The sequence below is a fragment of the Cotesia typhae genome, unplaced genomic scaffold (genome assembly GCF_013202065.1).
Source record: "Cotesia typhae breed Kobodo isofemale line unplaced genomic scaffold, CoteBio_Ctyphae contig_22, whole genome shotgun sequence".
In the NCBI taxonomy this organism is placed as follows: Eukaryota; Metazoa; Arthropoda; class Insecta; order Hymenoptera; family Braconidae; genus Cotesia; species Cotesia typhae.
Window position 1 is genome coordinate 9,041,450 of NW_027423728.1, and position 21,395 is coordinate 9,062,844.

General features: G+C 28.8%; 7 protein-coding genes across 7 annotated transcripts in view; 5 read left to right on the forward strand and 2 right to left on the reverse strand.

Moving 5' to 3' along the window:
- The window catches only part of Pdk1 (Phosphoinositide-dependent kinase 1), an 89,675-nt gene extending 85,742 nt beyond the window's left edge, over positions 1–3,933 (reverse strand). Inside the window, exon 1 of the mRNA XM_074238592.1 lies at positions 3,813–3,933. Coding sequence (XP_074094693.1) covers positions 3,813–3,836 — 24 coding nt within the window. The 5' untranslated portion in view covers positions 3,837–3,933. The remainder of the gene's footprint in view (positions 1–3,812) is intronic.
- A 792-nt stretch (positions 3,934–4,725) lies between these two features.
- Positions 4,726–7,159, forward strand: LOC141523906 (U3 small nucleolar RNA-associated protein 6 homolog). Its single transcript, XM_074237477.1, is given in 9 exon segments — positions 4,726–4,884; positions 4,970–5,096; positions 5,172–5,309; positions 5,394–5,584; positions 5,652–6,174; positions 6,263–6,281; positions 6,284–6,432; positions 6,522–6,696; positions 6,755–7,159. Coding segments are annotated over 9 exon segments (1,734 nt in total). The 5' UTR covers positions 4,726–4,795; the 3' UTR covers positions 7,078–7,159.
- A 308-nt stretch (positions 7,160–7,467) lies between these two features.
- On the forward strand, positions 7,468–9,986 carry LOC141524137 (U3 small nucleolar RNA-associated protein 6 homolog). Its single transcript, XM_074237807.1, has 8 exons — positions 7,468–7,658; positions 7,761–7,887; positions 7,952–8,092; positions 8,159–8,349; positions 8,410–8,953; positions 9,042–9,206; positions 9,263–9,437; positions 9,513–9,986. Exons 1-8 carry the CDS (start codon positions 7,567–7,569, stop codon positions 9,845–9,847), a joined length of 1,770 nt encoding a protein of 589 aa, XP_074093908.1. The 5' UTR covers positions 7,468–7,566; the 3' UTR covers positions 9,848–9,986.
- On the reverse strand, positions 9,784–11,848 carry LOC141524138 (tektin-B1). Its single transcript, XM_074237808.1, is given in 6 exon segments — positions 9,784–10,157; positions 10,233–10,266; positions 10,269–10,678; positions 10,753–11,184; positions 11,262–11,424; positions 11,608–11,848. Coding segments are annotated over 6 exon segments (1,290 nt in total). The 5' UTR covers positions 11,654–11,848; the 3' UTR covers positions 9,784–9,952.
- A 675-nt stretch (positions 11,849–12,523) lies between these two features.
- On the forward strand, positions 12,524–15,722 carry LOC141524136 (uncharacterized). The gene is given in 7 exon segments (XM_074237806.1): positions 12,524–13,055; positions 13,274–13,517; positions 13,519–13,539; positions 13,624–13,743; positions 13,825–13,890; positions 13,893–14,136; positions 14,939–15,722. Coding segments are annotated over 7 exon segments (1,080 nt in total). The 5' UTR covers positions 12,524–12,698; the 3' UTR covers positions 14,967–15,722.
- Positions 15,723–16,418: 696 nt separating this feature from the next.
- Ppib (peptidylprolyl isomerase B (cyclophilin B)) lies at positions 16,419–17,792 on the forward strand. The gene is given in 5 exon segments (XM_074237464.1): positions 16,419–16,744; positions 16,825–16,929; positions 16,931–17,033; positions 17,265–17,449; positions 17,514–17,792. Coding segments are annotated over 5 exon segments (630 nt in total). The 5' UTR covers positions 16,419–16,642; the 3' UTR covers positions 17,649–17,792.
- Positions 17,793–17,943: 151 nt separating this feature from the next.
- Pgap1 (GPI inositol-deacylase) lies at positions 17,944–21,392 on the forward strand. Its single transcript, XM_074237462.1, is given in 9 exon segments — positions 17,944–18,287; positions 18,349–18,502; positions 18,588–18,698; positions 18,786–19,244; positions 19,247–19,398; positions 19,401–19,469; positions 19,472–20,493; positions 20,585–20,989; positions 21,050–21,392. Coding segments are annotated over 9 exon segments (2,817 nt in total). The 5' UTR covers positions 17,944–18,140; the 3' UTR covers positions 21,348–21,392.
- Positions 21,393–21,395: the final 3 nt, after the last annotated feature.

The following is a 21,395-nucleotide window of genomic DNA, read 5'->3' on the forward strand; positions in this document are numbered from 1 at the left end:
GAGAAACATCACACAGCACAAATCTGAAAAAATGTTACTCTCGATTAAGCTTACATTCCACAGGCGTCATCAAACTATAAATAGCATTTAAGATTATTATGCCTGTGAAATCATCAGTTGGAAGAGTAAATGACAACGTTGTTACTAAAATAAATTTAGAGAAAGCCTATTATTATAATACTTACTACTATACAGACAATTTAACTTAAGATAATTCTCTTTAATTTAGTCAACTGTCCTGATATTAGTTTTAGTATTTCCTTTTTTCGAGTTTCATAACTAATATAACTAATGTATACTCTTAATTTAATGTATTGATGAAGAATCCAACTTTTAAACATTATGCGACATCTACTTGTAGAAATACAACTAGCGTTACCGATTGAATATTATTTCCGCTAAACATCGTCTTCATTATAATATAATAAAAATTATCATCATATCATTACTGTTATTATTTTGTTATTAAATGCTCAGGGGGGTTATCCCCGGAGTCCGATTCTCCGAGGGCCCAGCCTGAACTCCGTCCGTTACTGCTGGACCACTCCGCACAACAAGGCGGTTAGTGATCACAGCAGGCCAAAGTCATTTCCCTTAAGAGACGGAGAGAACCAAGTAAAACAGCCTTCTGCATCCTAACTGCCAAGAACTCAGCTTTTGATGAGCAAGCTGGAACTTTGGCAAGTGAGGATACAAAAGACTGTTTCATCCCTCCTAGGACGCCAACAATCAGGACGACAAGCTTGACACGGTAACCTGGGTAAAGTTTGCCAATTTCAAACAGGAGATCCTGATATATTTGTCTTTGTGCTCTTCTTTGGCTGAGATGTTGTATTCAGCCGGGGCCGAGAACTCAATGACATAAATGTCACGAGTGGCCTTGTCGAAGAGCACAATATCAGGTTTGTTGTGATCTATCCGCCGGGTTGTTGCAAATGGCATGTTCCAATAAATTTTGCAACTGTCATTCTCAACAACCTGGGAATATCTCCTGGCAAATAAGGCAGCACTGGTGTCACGTCAATACCGTAGCAATGACGAAGATAGTAGTACAGTACTCTCAGGGCAGCATTGTGACGCTGGATATATGCACCTCTCGCCAGCACTGGACATGCCGACAAAAGGTGCATAAGCGTCTCCGGATGTTGTCTACACCTCCTACAGGACGTGTCCGGAAGCTGCACCTGGAGCACCTTGCTACGGTACTCAAGAGTGTTAATGACACCATCTTGGCAGGCAAATATGAACCCTTCAGTCTCGGACATCAGGCCCGCTGACTTTAAGAAGGAAAACGTCAGCTGGATGGACAAGCCATGATCACGCACGTGTTTAAAGAACACGCTGTGCATGGACTTGTCCATCAGTTCGCCAAGGAGTAGTTTTTCCTCGGCGTTCCTGATGACGCTCTTAAATTCCTCCTTTCGGAGTTCCATAAGAGCGTTTATTTCTCCAAGACCAAGGGTTCTTGCCGCATATATTGCTGCCTTATACAAGAATGACCCCTTATGCGCATTTTCATGTTTATGTACAATTTGCATAAGAAAGTCATCCTCGTCTGCAGTGAAATTGACAACTTCGTGAGTTAAACCCAGGACCAAACGGTCGTGAAGCCGCTCCAAACTCTGCAAACCTCTCCCACCGATGGACCGGGAGAGGTATAATCTGGCGACTGATGAATTGGGGTGCATGCTCCGATTCATATTAATGATCTTACGGGTTTTGATGTCGAGATCTCGTAAATCCTTTCGGGTCCATTTCAGGACACCGAAAGAGTATAGTAAGACTGGGACAGCGAGCATGTTAGTAGCTGAGACTTTGTTTTTGCCGGAAAGTTCGGAGGACCAAATTTTCCGGAGTCTCCTAACATACTCGCTCTGGAGAGTTGTTCGGACTTCAGAGACCGCATGCATGCGGTGCTCTTCCATTCCTAGATATCTATACAACTCCCCGGCGTCTAATTGGCTTAAGACGCTCCCATCCACTAATTCGACATCATCACCAGTATCAGAGCACTTACCCTCGCCAGATGTACGACCGCACACTTGTCCAACCCAAAAGACATTCCGACATCTCGTGTGTACTCTGCTACGATGTTGAGGGCTGCTTGTAGATGATCTTCATCAGCACTATATAGCTTCAGATCATCCATGTAAAGCAGATGGGTGATCGAATATTTTCGATCACCCGGAGGCCCCACAGAGTACCCACGAGTTTTACGGAGAGCAACAGATATAGGCAGCAGTGAAATGCAAAACAGCAGAGGGCTCAAGGAATCGCCTTGGAAGACCCCTCGTTTGTACTCTACAACTCCGGTTACGTGCAATGCGTTTCCACTTCCAATGTGAAATCGCGTTCGCCAGAGCTGCATTGTACGCCGAATACATTCCACTATTTCGGGATTGACTCCCAGGCATTTGAGTAGATATAAAATTAACTCATGTGGAGTTGAGTCAAATGCCTTGCGATAGTCAATCCAAGCCATTGACAGGTTGCGTTGATAGTAGATCGCATCTTGTAAGACGCATCGATCCACTATCAGGTTCTCCTTGCAACCTGACAGGCCTCTTTACTGCCACGTTGTTCATATATCTGTTGCCATACAGGCTCTATCTGCTGCAAGATACGGTTATTTAAAATTTTTGTAAAAATTTTATAAACCGCATTCAAGCAGGTGATAGGCCTGAAATTCTTAGGGTCAGACAAGTCACCTTTTTTAGGTATCAGTACGGTTCGCCCTTCTACAAGCCAGTCCGGAATCGGATCGTCAGCTCTAATGTATGATGTAAATATGCGGGCCAGATGGAGGTGGGTAGAAGTAAACTTCTTCCACCAAAAGACATTAATGCCGTCTGGTCCCGGGGCAGCCCAATTTTTGCTGCCATTTAGAGCTGAACGAACTTCATCCACACTGACTGCAGGGCTCTCTTCATCAGCATTCTGTCGATTTATTATTATTATTATTAATATTATTATTATTATTATTATTATTATTATTATTATTATTATTATTATTATTATTATTATTATTATTATTATTATTATTATTATTATTATTATTATTATTATTATTATTATTATTATTATTATTATTATTATTATTATTATATTTCATTCAATAGTATAATGCGAATATAAAAAAAATAACGAATAAACGAGTTAAATAGTACCGGTAGCAGTATCAGAGTGGATTTACTCACGTTGCATTTACGTTAATATATTGCAACTTCCTGATTAATCCATTGAATACATTAACTGAGACATTTATAAGTGATTAATATTTCTTAAGCGATTGCAATTGGCAATGACTAGACGTGTGCTACTAAAATATTCAGAATTATTTAGCAATACCTGCTAAATTTATTTCCTCGTGATCTAGGACTTTAAGAGCTAAATCTTGTTTAGTTTAGTTTATAATTAAAAACAGTGAAGCTATGTTCAATAACTCGTCACCACTACGTCACAATCACAATTTTGTGTGTATAAAACCGTGAGAACAGATGATGAGATACGTCAAAAGTGACGTCATATCAAACGGCCAATGAACTACCCACGTTTGCGCATTACGTAATATATAGCAACTGATGGCAATGCCTGAGACTACATATATCATTTTACAAATTAAAAATTTTTTTATAGTTAAATAATAATAGTTGTAAATAAAACCTAATAATTTATTTAATAATAAATAAATAAATTATAAAATATTAAATTTTATGTCAACTAATAATAATTAAAACCACTGTGATCTATCTTTATCAGGATGAATAACAATTACTTTGAAACACAATATAAGCAAAAATGTCATCACTCACGATTGTCGCTGGGCTGTCATCCATTGTCCTCTTGGGATCTTCAACACGTTATTGTCTCAATTTTATTATTTTTTAACTCGATTTGTGGCACGCACTCATTATACACTTGATTAAAAACCAGAAAAATTGTCAGCCATCATGAAAATTTATCCGGTACATTGATCCAATAAAAATCTTCAATTACTTTATAACACTCCCTCTGGCGACATCTAACCAACTTTTTTTACAACTATCTTTTAAATTTATCCTTGCGCGCGTATTTTTTTTTTTTTTTTTTTTTTATAAAAATATCAAATTGACTGCCATCATTATTATTATGATTAAATTTTTATAATAATTATTTGTTTTTTTCGCAAAAAAACAAAAATCTAAACGTGACTACTTGCACTCACTCGAACTAACATGAGACATGACATGGAAAAACGTTAAATCATGCAAAGACCACGGGAAAATGGTGCGCATGCGCACATAACAATTGTCCATTTGTGTATTATAGAAAAAAAAATAATAAATAATAAAAATATATTTATAAATGATAAAATGAATTTTTTTTTTTCTATCTCCTACACCGATTGTTCAATTCAATATTAGATAATTGAGTTTAAATTGTGGTTTCAAAATTATAATATTTCTTGTCTAAAAAAAAAATTCGAAATTCGAACATTTAGTCAGAAATAACATTCACTACTTACATATACAATCATAATTTTGTTTGCTTACTAATTTTTAACAATTACTCTCGATAAACATAACCGATAATGGTCTATAGTATAATGAACCAATCTAAAGACGCAAAGTTTTAAAATTATTCGTTAAAAACAACGGCGCCCGTGGTCAATTTGGGAACTAAAATTTAATCCTTCCAAAATAAACATTGAAATGTTTTGATTTATTCTATAATGTATTTTGTTTATGTATATTTATAATTAATAACACCGGGATTAATATTAATAAAGTTTTTGTTAATACACAATTTATTAAAAATGGCGGATTTAATTGAAAATCAATTCGAAGATATCGACGAGCTTGAATATATAAATAAAATGAAACTTTTTGATAAAAGTGAAATTAGGTAAGGTTATAAATTTTTTTAAGTTATATTTTTAGTTTATAGTAAATAATCAATGAAATATTATTTTTATTTTATTTTATTTTAGAAACATAGTAAAACAGTTGGAAGAATATGAATCTAAAATACAAAGTAATACCAAATGTAAAGAGGATTATTTAAAATATATTACATACGAAATGGATTTACTCAAGCGAGTAAAGCAACGCAAAGAGGTTTTTTAAATTTTAATTAATCAAAAGATTTTTTAGCTTAATAAACTATAACTATTTAATTAAAAATTTTTTTAGAAATTAGGAATAACTCAACAGTCGGATACTGAATCACCGATTATTAAAAAAGTAAATAGTTTATATCAAAAAGCTACGATTAAATTTCAAGATGATCTCAGATTTTGGATGGCTTACATGAAATTTCGAAAACAATTAGTAAGTATTTATATTACAAGTAAGTTGTAAACTAGATTATAATTTTGTTTTAAATAAAAAAATAATTATTTTTATTTTTATTAGCGTTTGACAAATAATATCTGTCGATTAATTGAAAAAATGATCGAAATACATAAAAATAAACAAGAGTGTTGGATAATTGCTGCTCGTTGGCAAATAGAAGAGAATAAAAATTTACAAAAAGGTAAACACTATCTTCTAAAAGGTTTACGGCTGCATCCAACTTCTCAAGATTTATACTCTGAAATTTTCCAGTGAGTTTTAATGATAAAAAATTAATTTAAAAAATTTTTTTATTATATAAAACGTCAAAATTTTTAGATTAATATTGAATGAAACAGAAACAACTGATGAATTGGCAGTAGTGCTAGAACGCGCTCAAATTGTTTATCAACAAGCTTTCAAGCAAATAAAAGACGTTACGTTCATAATAAAGCTGCTGGAAATAACTACAAACCACAAAAAGACAGAAAAGTTACAAGAGTTAATTATAGGAGATTTGCTAAAAGATTATTCCTATAAACCACAAGTTTGGGATACGATGGCTCGACGTGAGTTGGCAGGATTTACATATGACCCTGATGGAGAAGATGATCACTCGATGGAAGTTGACGAGACAGAATTAAATATTATGAGACGTCGGATCAATTTTTGCAATCAGGTTTATCAAACTGCAGTTAAGAGACTAAAAACTGAAATTATGTGGACTCTTTACATTAACTGTTTGAGGGAAATAAATCAAGATTTATCATCTCTACCTAATTTAAAACGCAAAATACTTAAAAACGCGTTGATACAAGGCCATCAGTCAAAAAAATTGCAAGATAAACAGTATTGGTACTGGGTACTGAAATGAAATTAAAAATTTTAGTTTTTTTTTTTTTTTTTTTTTTATCAACATTTTTATAATCTTAATAACTATTTGCTTACAGATAAAAATTTTAGAAAATGATAAAAAGACGAAAACCTTAAAGATAAATTATATCAAGTATTGTGTAATGCAACTGATGCATTACCTCAGAATGTTGATTTTTGGAAAGAGAAATTGAGACATTTAATAAGTGTAAATAAAAATGATCTATTTATTACAGAGTTTGATAAAGTTAGTTAGCTTAATTATATTTTTTTCGTTAGATTAAAAATTTTTTTTTAATTAAAAAAAAAATTAATCCTCAATACTTTATTTAAAAGGGTACGAAAATATTAGGTAATAAAGCATTACCATTGTGGAATATAAAATTACTTTATACTCAAGCAAAATATCCGAATAAAGTTGAAGAAATTTATTTAGCTGGAATGATAGAAGCTGTTGAGATATCTCGAGAAATAAAACCAGCTTACATAAAATGGGTAGTTTTAACAAAAGGTAATTGTTATTAATTTTTATTTTATATAATTATATTATTAACTAATACAATGTCCAGGTATTCAAATAGCTCGGCACATTTACAATGAGCTCAGTGTAAAAATACCTTTTTGTTTGGAACTTCACAAGGAAATGATTGAAATTGAATTGATTCAACCAGACATATGCAAACAAAATGCCCGACGTCCACACGAAATGGCTACTAGTCAATTTGGAAAAACAAACACCGAAGTATGGATTAATTTTATTGAATTTGAAATGAAATACGGGGAGCCGCATAAAGTTAGCGACATACATCGCAGAGCTGTCAAAACTTTAGAGGCAACATACAGTGATTCATTTATTTCTGCATTCAATATCATCCAAACTAGTATTAACTAATTAAAATAAATCAACTGTATCTCAAACTATTATTTATTTTATTAGTACCATATTAAATGCTTTGTCAACAACACTCTATAAATTTTTAATTATTTAATTTTCATTTAAAAGCAAAATTAATTTATTTAATAAATAATAAAAAAAAAAAAAAAAAAAAAGAAACATATCACTAAGATAATAGTTATAGCTATATTATACAATATTATTACAATGGTCATTATTATCTAATGTTGGTAATGGAGTAAACTTTTTCTCCAACTGATAAAAAATTTTTCAATTACGCATATATATATATATATATATATATATATATATATATATATATATATATATATATATATATATATATATATATATATATAATCACAAAATCTTACGTTAGTTCAATTTTAACAACACGTGCGTTTTGCTGCTCTCACAGTTAATGAATACTTAATTAATAGTTATTTAAATAAAATAAAATATTGAAGATATAGGAATTATTTGAAAATGGCAGAATTCGTAGAAAAAGGATGCGAGGAAATGATTCCTGAATTGGAACAAATGAAAAGGATTAAACTTTTTGATGATAATGAAATCCGGTAAGTTATAGGTTATCCGTATATATATATATATATATATATATATATATTTTATACTTATTATAAATAAAAAATTTTATAATTATTCGTTTTATCCATCAGAAAAATAATAAAAAATTTAAAAGATCACGAATACAAAATAGGAAGGCTTATTAAGAGCAAGGATGATTTTTTATCATATTTTTCTTATCTTATGGTAGTGCTGAATCTTGTAAAACAACGGAGACTGGTAAATTTTATTTTATTTATATTTTAGTTTTTTCATTTTTATTTTTATTTTTTTATTATTTCAGAAACTGGGAATTAAGGAAAAACAAGCTGGTATCGATTATGCTATTATTAAAAAAATTAAACAATTATACAAGAGATCAAGGATGAGGTTTCAAAGTGACTTGAGTTTTTGGGTCGATCTTATGAAACTTAGTAAAATAGAGGTAATTTTTATTTATTTTTAATCATTTAACATTCAACATTATAATTATCTTAATAATTATAAATAGAATTTTCAACATCATTTACCTGGAATTGCTGATAGAATGCTTAAAGTTCATCAAGACAAACCAAGATGTTGGCATATTTCAGCTCAATGGCACATAAAAGAAACTAGAGATATTGAAAGAGCTAGAAAACAATTACTAAAAGGACTACACTTTCACCCTAAAGCACAAATATTATATAAAGATCTTTTAGAGTAAGTAATAGAAAAATTCCAGTAGATTTATTTATTAACGATTTATCATTGGCTTTACAGATTAGAATTATACGAAGCTTGTTCAAATGAGGAAGATACACCTGTTGAACTAAAACGTGCTGAATTAGTATATCAGCAAGCACGGAAGCATATTAAAGATATTGATTTTACCATCAAGTTATTAGATATTGCTTCCAGGTTTAAGAAGACGAAAAATTTACAGAAAATAATAATGGATGATTTGGTTAAAAATTTTTCGGATGAACCTAAAGCGTGGGACAAGCAGGCAAGAAGAGAATTTCAAGGTTTAAATTATAATCCTTGTCCTTTTAAAGACAATGTCGATTATATCGATGATATCGATGATATCGACAAGTCAAAAAAAAATAATTTTAGAGATTATTTAAACTCGGCTATTGAAATATATGAATCTGCAACAAAACTTATACCTACTAAAGAAATGTGGTCTTTATACATAAATTTTTTGCTTGAAATTGGTAAAGACAATTCTACGTTGCCAAATTATAAAAGCAAGCTTTTGAAGAATGCTTTAACGAATGGACATGATCAAAATAATTTGGAAGAAAAGTACTATTGGCTTTGGGTAAATAGTTATTATACTAGTAATTATCAATAATAAGTTATATAGGTATTTAGTTTGATTGATTTTTTTTTTCCTTTTTCGTTCCTAGATAAAAGTATTTGAAAATAATAAAAAAAATTCAGAAAAACTTATAAAAATTCTCAGCAGTGCGACAGAAGCTCATCCAGAGAGTGTTGAACTTTGGAAACAAAAATTAAACTATTTATTTTTTTATTTCGATCAAGAAGATTTGGCTCTTTCTGAATTCAATAAGGTTGTATTCAATATTATTTAATAAAAGCATTTAAAGTAAAAATATTAAATTTACAGGCTAAAAAAATATTAAAAAACAAAGCATTTCCTTTGTGGAAGATAAAATTACTTTATATTAATGAAAAACACCCAGAACAATTAGAAGAATTTTATCTAACCGCATTAAAAGAAGCTCCAGAAATATCCTTAAAATTTAAGCCCGCTTACATTAAATGGGTTGCGACGACTAAAGGTTTGTAATATTTTACTATTTAAATAAAAAAAAATAACATTAGTAATAACAACTCTTGATTTAATAATTAATTAGGTATTAAAAAAGCTCGTCATATCTACAAGGAATTAAGTATTCAGCCTCCATTCTGCTTAGAACTTCACAATGAAATGTCCAACATCGAAGTTAATCAACCAGAAATTAGTCAACAAAATGCCCGACATCCTTACGAAATGGCGGTAATTCAATTTGGTAAAAACAATGTCGACGTTTGGATTAATTATATTATCTTTGAGATGAATCAAGGTTATGTTATAAATATTACAAACATTTATCAAAGGGCAGTAAAAACTTTGAGTACTGTAGATTCAGATAATTTTATATCCAGATTTACTTTATTGAAAGCCAATTCAGTGCATATGGACTATTAATAATAGTCCACTACATAATAAACCGAGTGGATAATTTATTTTTAATAAAAATTTTCCATGTAAAGTTTCAATACCAAGTATAAAAGTGTGTAAAAGAGTTAATTATTAATAAATAAAACCAGGAATTTCATCATCTAAATTAATCAGAGAAATATTTCGATCAGTTTGATTAATCAATTGTGCGCGATTTCCCGTCTTCAGAGATGATCTGATGTCTAAGCATTTTATGTCAGTCATCAACGAGTGTTGTTTATCATCCAAATTTTTGTTTATTTTAATAACCAGTTGTTCCAATCCATTAAATGTAGCCCTTAAAACAATTATTATTAATTATTAATTATTATTATTGATTATTGATTATTATTGATTATTAAGAAAAAATTACTTTAAAGTATTTATCTTTGCAAGCAAATCTTTTTTGTCTGACGAAGCTCGAGTACTTGATCTTTAAGCCCGAATTCAGGTTCATCTCTACATAATTCATAACCAGAACGATAAGTCCGATTTTCCAATCTTGTTTCAGTGCATTTAACAATATCTACTTTATCTCTAAGTGCCTCTTCGAGTCCAAGTATTTCTTTAACAAGCGATTCCATTTCTTTTTCAACTTTTCTTTTTTGCCATTCCATTTGATTGCGTGATTTTTGAGTTTGGTGGATTCTTTTTCTTAATGCATAATCAGTAGCATCTTGCTGAGCTTCTATATCATTTTTTGCCCGTTTTTTTATAGAAACCATTATATCACGGAAGGTATGAGTATCTTTTAATTCATTTTCAGCCAAGAGTTTAATATGATTACAATGTTTTAACCAAGTGTCGTATGTTTTAGCGCTTAAAATAATTATTTATTAATTAATTTAAATATTTAAATATTAAAAAGATTTTAGTTTTTAAATAATTCTTACTTTTTAGGAATCCTCAAAGCATTGGGCTTGTAACTGACAATAGCTGAATTTCGATTAAGATTGCTATTGTCTTTGTCAATTCCAATGGCCTCAGATTTGTCTGTTAGATCTAAATTAACCTCAAATTCAACTTGTTCAAGCCGATTTAATTTTTCCCAAGCTGCTTGAACTTTTTCTGTCAAGTTTTTCTTCAATCCTTCTATTACCGTAAGCTCTTTTTTAACCTCAGTATCAGGTTCATCGTAAGTCAACTCATTACCTCTCCGACAATCTCTAATAGAAATACATTCAGCTGCAACTTTAAGTGGATATTCAATATTCTCTATATCTTTTTCAGCCTCAGCTCTTGCTTCTCGTAGTCGTTTTTTTTCTACCGATAGTTCCTTTAATAATTTTCCCAAAATTTCTTCCCATGTTGAAAGTTCTTTAACTCTAATAATTTTTTTTTCAATTTAACTAAAGTCCAAATAAATATTACACAATAAATTAAAAATATTACTCTAATTTACCTATCATCCAACTTTGTGCTGTTTAACAAAGTATCCCATTCTGTTTTAATTTTGCTTTCATTACGTAAAGTACGCCCAGTATTTCGAAGCTCAAAAGAATTATTAATACCATTATTTGCAGATTCTTCAAGTTCCCATTGCTTTGCATACCAATCTGGTAGACCTATATACATATATCATTTGAAGAAAAAAAATAAAATAATCAATAAATACTCAACATCATGCGTAAAATAGTGAAATTAATATACTAAATACTAAATATATACATGGTACAAGCCTCAGAATAAATGAGTCATTACTACATATATAATATTATTCATCGATAATTAAATTTCAATATTATTACCAAGATGAGGCGTTGGCTTCTCGTATACAGTAACAGATTTGGCCATTATAATTTTTTCCAGTATTAATTTAATATATTCTTCTTTAAAATTTAAGATTTAAATATTTATCATTCAGCGTACTTATACGTGTATATAGTAGATACATGAAAAAATGATTAAACAAAATTTATTCTCCTTAGCAACAAGAAACTACAATCTATAATACTAAATATAGTACAATCAAATCCACAAATTTGTTATTAAATTTATCATTTGAAAATAAGTATATGTACATTTAAATGCTATTTTTATTAATTTTATTATACAAAAAAAAAAAAAAAAATTGATAACAAAAATAAATCTATTATCAAATGTATGTTACGGAGTATCAATAAATTTGGATACGCCTTTTGTTTACACATACACATACAAATGGTTATTTTTAGTGTAAATAATAAAGTATATGGTAAAAATTTTCAATAAATGGTGGATAGAATTATAAGTATAAGTTTATTAGTTGATAGACTTGAGACTTGAATGGAAAATTCAGGAAAATTGGCAAGTATTGGAAAAGCCAAAAGCCTCAAAAGCCAAATCTACATAAATATAAATATGTAGTCTATGTGTTCAATATATATATATATATATATATATATATATATATATATATATATATATATATATATATATATATATATATATATATATATATATATATATATATATATATATATATATATATATGAAGGATATAGAGTCAGCACCTTTTCTCCTTTTCCACAGTATATAGTTATATACATATATATATATATATTATAGCCAAGCTGTATGAACACTTGAAACGTTTCAAGCTGTTAACAGCCGGTAGAGGCGCTCACTGATAACCTGCTATCTGTATAAATGTATGTATATATATATATATATATATATTTTAATAATAACTGTGTGTCTGTGTAATTGTGTTGGTGCGTCGATTTTGATCATCACATCAAGCGACATCCAAAATAATCAACTAGTAAATAATAGTTTTTAACAATAATATATCATTTAAATATAAATAATAAGTGGTAAGCCAGTAATCTGGCTGTATTTATTTAATATTTAACATATAATGAGAAGATTAATGAAGGGTAAGCGAAGAAAGTCTGAAAGTCCTAGTGACGCCGAATCAGAAGAAAATGGCGACAATGCGCATCAAGTTGAAGACGCTGATCAGCCAAATAAATCAGACGATAATAATGAAAGTGGCTCGAAATCAAAACGCAAAACGTCGCGCGGAAAAGATAAAACTTCTGCGGATGATTCTGATTTGACTAAAAATGATAACGACGCCGATGAAAAATTATCTGAAATTTCGGCACAGGAAAATGGAAATCCCGCCAAGGGTGGAGATAATAAACGCCGAAAAAAAGAGGACCGTAAACCTACTACCTCTGAGAATAATGACAACAGTGAACAAGAATATGAGGTAGTTGATTATTTTTTTTTACAGCCTTTTATTAGTTTTTTTACTCGAAAAAAATATTGTTGCGTGGCAACCAGATGCCGGCATTCCCGCCAATTCGCTGCTTTCATTTTTTTTTTTTTTAATTTATAATAAAACACCGTTGTTTTATATATTTTTTTATTAATACTTATAATATCTAATATATGGTGATTTAATTTCTTTATTTATTTATTTTTAAGGTCGAGAAAATTATTTCAAGGCGTACTATTAAGGGTCGCAGACAATTTCTGGTACGCTGGAAAGGTTACGACGAAAGCGCAGATACCTGGGAAAACGAAAAAGATCTCAATTGCGAACAGTTGATAGAAGATTATATGGCTGAGGAGGAAAATAATGGAGATAAAAGTGACCAGACCGAGGAAAAAGCTAAAAAGTCAACCAAGAAAACACCAAAGTCTAATAAAAAACAAAAAGACCAAAGCCTCTAAAAGACAACGTGACTCAGGTTGTTATCATCATCATCATCATCATCATCATTGTTATATATATTGATTTTTTTTTTTTTTTAAATTATTATTAATAATTTCAGATAATAAAGAACCCGAAAATGACGAGGATGGTGGTGGTGGTACTGAAGAAGACGCTACTGAAGAGAAAACTCCCACCAAGCGAGGAAGAAAATCGAAAGCAGCTAAGCCACAAAACGATGGTACTTGAAAAATAATTAAAAATGATTATCTTTATAGTACCTAGATATCAGATGGTAATTACAATAATATTTATTTTTAAGATAATGAGGATGAAAACGGTGACGAAGAAAAAGAATTTGAAGTGGAAAAAGTCCTCGACGTTCACTTTAAAAAAATAAATCCCGGGAATTTTTAATCCGCTGGAAAGGCTTCACGGCTGCCGATGACACATGGGAGCCAGAAGCAAACCTTAACTGTCCTGACTTGATAACCAAGTTTATGGAAAAAGTTGAAAAAGCTCGATCCACTGAACTACGAGAACTCCGTACCAATCCTTCGCATACAAAGCGATATACTTTGACAATGCACAATAAAGAAAGACGCCTTTCTCGTCGTAATTTGGGCAAAGAAAGGTAAACATTTACTATTTATTTAAAAAAAAAAAAAAAAAAAAAAGTAACCGATGATTTCATCAAATATTTATAATTTTTAAAAATTCTTTGGAAATTTACTTATTATTATTATTTAATTATTTCTGTATAAATGAAAGAGGAAGATAACAAATGATACTATTGTTAAATAAATAGTCAGTTTTTTTACGACAAACACTTTGCTTTGAAAAATAAATCTTATTACTACAACTATTATTAAACAATAAATATTATAAAACTTCGTCTTTCAAAATCTTTATGTTGAAGATTTAAATCAAATTTTGTATCAGAATTTATATATTTTTATTTCTCTTTACGTTTCATTATTAATTATAAACAAAATTGTAATTTTATTTATTTAATTAATTATTCTCGTTTTTTTTTTTTCGTTTTTTTTTTTTTTTTTTTTTTAAATAAATCTAATTACTATAATTTTGTTCAGTATTTATTTTTGGCAGTAATTCAAAAATTTTATCTATTTGTAAAATTAAATTCACAATCATGAAACAATATTATAAAACTGAAATTCAATAAATTACAATAAATAATCAATTATAAATATTTATTATTATTATTATTATATTAATAAGAATAATATTGAATAGTAATATCTGCACAGCATTAAATTAATAAATTTATAATAATTAATGATTAAATGATACGTATAAATATAAGTATGCTTTCAAGGGATCTATATTGCATTAGTATTTGATGGAATAAATAAACTTATCTAATAAAATCTGATGTAATGTAATCAATTATTTATTGTGATTGGAATTTTCAGGGCAACATACCATGAATGCGATGAATAAAAAAAGAATGAGTATATCAAATAATTAGAATAAGGTTAATTTCTTTTAAATACATGGATTTATCTATGACACCGTATTTTAAAGTTTGTGTGATTAACTTTAAATTGTTTTTTAAAAAACAAACTGTAAAATTTGATAAGCACTTAAAAAAAAAAAAAAAAAAAAATAAAAAATTAAAAATAATAATAATAATAATAGTAATGAATAAAAAATTATTGCACAAATATTTATATCGGATACATGGTTTTTTAAGTGACTATGTGGTTGATGAGGAAAATAAGTATATTTTTAATTTGTGCATTATAAATGTTTCCAAATTGATACATAAATAATTAATTGCAATAAAACTTGTGTAGAATATATTTATATCATTAAATCAAGGTCCATAAATGTTTTACTTTTTATAAAAACTTGCAAGTTGTCAAAAGCTTACGCACAAATACAGTCTTGGTAGAAATAATTAGTTGACGTAACTATAAATATAAATAAAATAATTGTAAACTGATAAATATTTTAGTAATTTCCTTTAAAAAAAAAAAAAAAAAAAAAAAATCATTTAAATGCCAATTGATGACTTTTATTGCAGGTATTTATAGAAAGTAAATATATTTTTTTTCTTTTTAATATTAAATAACGAAAAGTGTTTCTATTGATATATATTTAATGAAGGTTTTGATTGAATATTCAATCAAATATAAGTTTTTAAAAAATAATAGGTTTGTTTGTTTTCAAAACTGTAGTAAATTTCATGTGTATGCATATTAATTATATAATAGTATAAATAATGTCACATGAATAAAATTATAATTTTAAATAAAAAATAATTAAACCAAACAAAAATTATATATTACAACTATTTGTTATTACATTGTTTGAAAATTATTTTACTTGTTTTGTAGAATTGTAAAATTAAAGTTTAATAATTCTATATCCTGACATCATCTGACATGTGTATATCGATGTGTTTTTATGGATTTACACTAAAAATACATGAAAATCATATTAATTATTCATGAAAATTTATTGTAGATTTATTTATTCTCCTTAATATTTTATATAATTATTAATTAATCTAATTCATTTTTTTATTTATCTCAATCATTGAATTTAAAAAAATATATATATATATATATATATATATATATAAAAGTTTATCATTTGGATAAGATAACATAATAAAATCAATTTTATTATTTAGTTAAATATAATAAACAATAAAAAAAATCAGCTTAACAAAAGAAATATATATTTAGAAGTTAAAATGACTCAAATATAAAAATCTTTTAGAATTTTAAAATAGTTATTGTTATAAACAATATATACAGTAAAATAATCAGTGGGAGAAAAAAAACAATAATTTTTCAATTGTTTATAAAAATAAATCAACCGACAAATCTAAAAATGATTGGACTTGATAAAAAATAAAAGTCAAAGAAGCAACTAGCGACCTATCACGTCTCTCCACGTTATAAAAAAAGACAGCACGATACACAGGAGCAATTTGCGGGAGAAAAAAAAATAACTGAGATAACTTACAAAGGACAGTGCAACGTGGTTCAAGATACGGACGATCATTGTAATAAATCTGTAAATCTGAGATTTTGTTATTACCGCTAGTACATTTGAAGCATTCATACCGTTCACCTGTGGTCTCAGCTAATTAGTAGAGTATCACAATGAAGCTTTTATTTTTATTATTTATTTTTGGATTGTCGGCATTACTGGGAAACGTCAGTGCCGATGATAAAACCACGAAAGGACCTAAAGTTACCCAAGTAGTAAGTAATTGTCAATAATTATTATCATCATTAATACTATGAGTTGTGTTAATTTAAAAGTTGTTTAAAAATTTTTTTAGGTGTACTTTGACCTAAAACGAGGCGATGAGGATCTTGGTAGGGTTAGAATTGGTCTTTTCGGTAATACAGTCCCTAAGACAGTGAAAAACTTTGTTGAGTTGGCAAAAAAAAGAAAAAGGCCAAGGCTACAAAGGAAGCAAATTCCACCGTGTAATTGAAAACTTTATGATCCAAGGAGGTGACTTTACAAAAGGAGACGGTACAGGAGGTAGTAAACAACTTTTACTTTTTATTTATTTATTATTATTATTATTATTATTATTATTATTATTATTATTATTATTATTATTATAACGAATGTATATATACATATTTAGGATTTAATACTGCGCTAGTAGTATATAATAATAGAAGCAACTAAATAATACAAAAGTATTTTTTATATTATTCTGGGTAGTTTAATATAATTATATAAAAATTCTGTTATCTAAAACTACAGGAAAAAGTATCTACGGAGATCGTTTCGAGGATGAAAACTTCAAGCTGAAGCATTACGGAGCCGGATGGTTGTCAATGGCCAACGCTGGTAAAGATACTAACGGATCACAATTTTTCATCACTACTGTAAAAACTCCTTGGCTGGACGGTAGACACGTCGTATTCGGCAAAGTTATCGAAGGAATGGTAAGAAAATAATTTTTTATCATTATTCTTAATAATTATAACTATCGTTTTAATTATTTTACAGAAAGTAGTAAAGAAAGTCGAAAAAACTACCACTGGACACAACGACAAGCCTGTACAAGACATAATAATTGCCGACTGTGGAGTCGAAGATGTTACTGAGCCATTTTCAGTATCTAAAGAAGATGCTAAAGAATAAATTTAATTTTTTCGACATTTATTTATACATTTCATCATTTTTTATTTATACATATATTCATTATGTAATTAAATGATTGAATTAATTATTAAAATTCTTTTTTACCAATAAAAATTTATATATAATATATATATATATATATTATTAATGTTTTCTTCTTTAACCATCAGATGATATGTTGCAAGCTTCATCAGCTGATTCAGAACAGTAGATTACAATAATAATAAGTTTTATTTTATTTTTAAATAATATATACATTGAAGTATAATAGGTAGTGTCTTGTGAAATATTAGAAAATTAAATATAAATCAGAATTAATAATTTATTATTTAAATAAAATAATTACTGTAAATACTACAATCATATTTTAAAAATAACAATAAATATTTTATAAATTGACAATAATAAATATTTGAAGAAAATAATTAATAAAAAGTATTAAGTTTTGTTGGATGAAAAAAAAAAATAAATAAATAAATAAAAATTTACAAAATGAGAAAAATAATTATTTATATTTCATTTTTATTACTCTGTCTAATTTCTTTTGGATTATATCTTTTTGGAGTTGCCAATTATGTCACTGATCTAAAACCAAACAATTGTGACATGACTTACATGTTTGAATATCCTCAGTATGTGGTAAGTTTAATTTATAAACATCAACAATAAAATTGATTTTTTTAAAATATTTTTTTAACAGCGAATAAAATTAGACAATGAAATTGAAAATAAATTCAATAAATGGGGTCTGTATGCTTACGGAGAAGGTTATGCTACTGAGAAATTACGGAGGATGAAATTTACAGGGATTCCGGTTTTATTTATTCCTGGGAATGCCGGCTCACATGAACAAGGTGACTATAATAATTTTTATTGTAATTGTAATATAAGTAATTATTATTATTATTATTATTATTATTAGTAATTTTTTCATTTTAGTTAGGTCTCTTGCTTCTATAAGTTTAAGGATGAGTTTAAAACGTAGAACACCCTTTCATTTTGATTATTTTACAATATCATTTGCTAAAAGTCTTTCAGCTCTCTATGGAGGTAATTTTTTTTTTTTTTTTTTTTTTTTTAAATGAATTATTATTACCAAGTAATATTAGTATTAATATTATTTAAAAATATCAACAGGTATTTTACAAGAACAAACAGTATTTACGCAACACTGCATCAAAAAAATTCTGTCTCTCTACGAGGAAAAACTCGATCAAGTTATTTTAATCGGGCACTCGATGGGTGGAATAATTGGTAAATCGGTTCTGCTCCAACATAATTCCAATGAAACATCTAGTCCAGCAAGTATTCTGATAACTCTTGCAAGTCCTCATACTCCTAACATTGGGTTTGACCAGACCTCCGCGAACTTTTATCAATACATTAACAACCAGGAAAGGAGAAAGCGTCTCCAAAATAGTGTCAGTATAGTCTCTATCGGCGGTGGATCACGAGATCTTCTAGTCACTTGTTCTCAAATTTTAGATCCTATTGCCGATCTTAACATTCTCTCGACCGCGATTCCAAATGTTTGGCGAGCCCAGGATCATTTATCAATTCTCTGGTGTAAGCAGCTGATAATTGCAATTATTAGAGGGCTTTTGACTCTGTAGATACTACTAAACGAATTCCAAAGATATATTCTCAACGAGAAATGAAATTAAAAGCTCTGAGGTATCACTTGGAAAATAGATTTGCCGGTAAATATTTAACCAAAATAAACTTTCAACCGCAAGTTAATTTTATCGAATTAGGGAAGGAAGGTGGATTCAAGTGACTGGGCCCCAATTTTCTTACAACAGTAATGACAAACAACCAAAGGGTGGTAAATTAAAAATCAATCATCAATAATCTATTTGATGATTCCAATTCCAGTAGACAAATTTTCTTACAATTTTCTCAGTATCGACGCAATAAATTTGGATACTCCAGACTGGGTTTTTGCTTGCACTGTGCTTATTATTAGTGATAAAACATCTGAAAAAATATGCAAGTCAGGAATAAATCTTATCAATCTGACAAGACTGTCTCCCGATCCTTATTTTCGACAACGAAAAACCCTGGACTTGAATTTATATGAAATTTCATATGAATTTACCCACATTGTCATCAAGATTCCTACTATCATTGAAGGTGATAAAAAAAATTTTGTAACTGTTGATACAGATCTTTACTCTTTGGAAAAAAGAACATCATTTATTGACGGATCGGGAATTTCCTGGCTACCTTCACCGTTAAAAACAGTATTAGCTGGTAACTACAAAACGGTGATAAATACTCAATCTGGAAATTTGAGATGGCACCTCGATGTTAAAGTACCTGACGCTATTAATTTTATACTGGAATCTGTAAACGGTCAAGACATGGCGGTTTATCTTATTATTCAAGTTAAAGAGTCCTGGAACTCAACAAAATTGTGTATTACAGAGTTTTATACGTTAACTGAAAAAGATATTGGAAAGTCCCAGCTTTTGAGGATGCAAATGAACAGTGACTACCTGGCGGATCATATTGTAAAAATTATTATCACTTTAGATCCTAATTTTACGTATAAATTTAAAATTGAGAAAGCCGGACTGATTGACAGATTTGGTAATTTCGTTAGAGATCGGTGGTTTCGGTTATATCCAACAGCATTAGGATTGTTATTGTTGATAGTCGCTACTAGAATGGATAATGACAATAATAAAGTATTTTTCACAGTGGGATTGACTACTGGACTGGTAGTTTATTCAGAGATTTATTTTGAAATTTTTATAGCGATGGGTTTGTTGATGGTCCTGTCTATTGCTACCTGTTGCGCCATCATTTTCTCAGGTTCAATAGTTCATAATGTCACAGCAAGGTAATATGTTTTTTTTTTTTTTTTTTTTTTATAAAATAAAAAAAAAAAAATAAATAAATAAAAATAAAAAAACATTTATATTTCTCAACAGATTTCTTGCCAGAGCACTCGCTAGATTTCCTGCTGTGTGGTACGGGTGGTTAATACGACAATGGTTTGACCATTTACCTTTTATTGCAACTTTATTACTCTTTATAATAATATCTAGTAGTTGTGCAGCAGTAGCTATGCTTCTTTCAGTAGTAATATACTTTTTAAAGTTAACAAAAATGTACGAAGATTATATAGAAGAATTATTCATGGCGACACTGCGTGGATTTATAAAAAAAATAAAAAAAAAACCTTTAGATAAACAGGTCAAAATAACTAAAAGTGGTCCTCGAAATGACGTAAATCCAACAACAAATATCATTAATCATCTGTTGTTGTTCATGATATGGTATCTGACATCTATATCTGCGATACCAACCACTCTTGTGTGGGCTAAAAACTTTAGGTAAATTATTATTATTATTAAAATCAAAATATATACATATATGTGTGTTTATTTTTTTAGTTATGAAACTCGATTAACAACAGAAGATACCACCATGTATATCTGCTGGATTGTTTTGACTGGGTGGGGTTCTCTAGGTTTGGTAAAAATTTCTCCGCCTATTCCTCAAGACAATAAATTTCGGTTAAGAACAATTGCAATGTTCCAGAGGATAGTCGGTTGTATTTTACTCTGGATCGCACAATCAAAAAATATTGCAGATTATCAATGGATGATACCTCCAATTGTAGCAATTTCAATAACTCGAATCGTTCTTACTCCATTTTTTGTAAAAGATAAAAAAGTCACCATAAGATAAAATGTAAAAATTTTTTTCCCGTAAAATAAACTATTTTATAGTTAATTT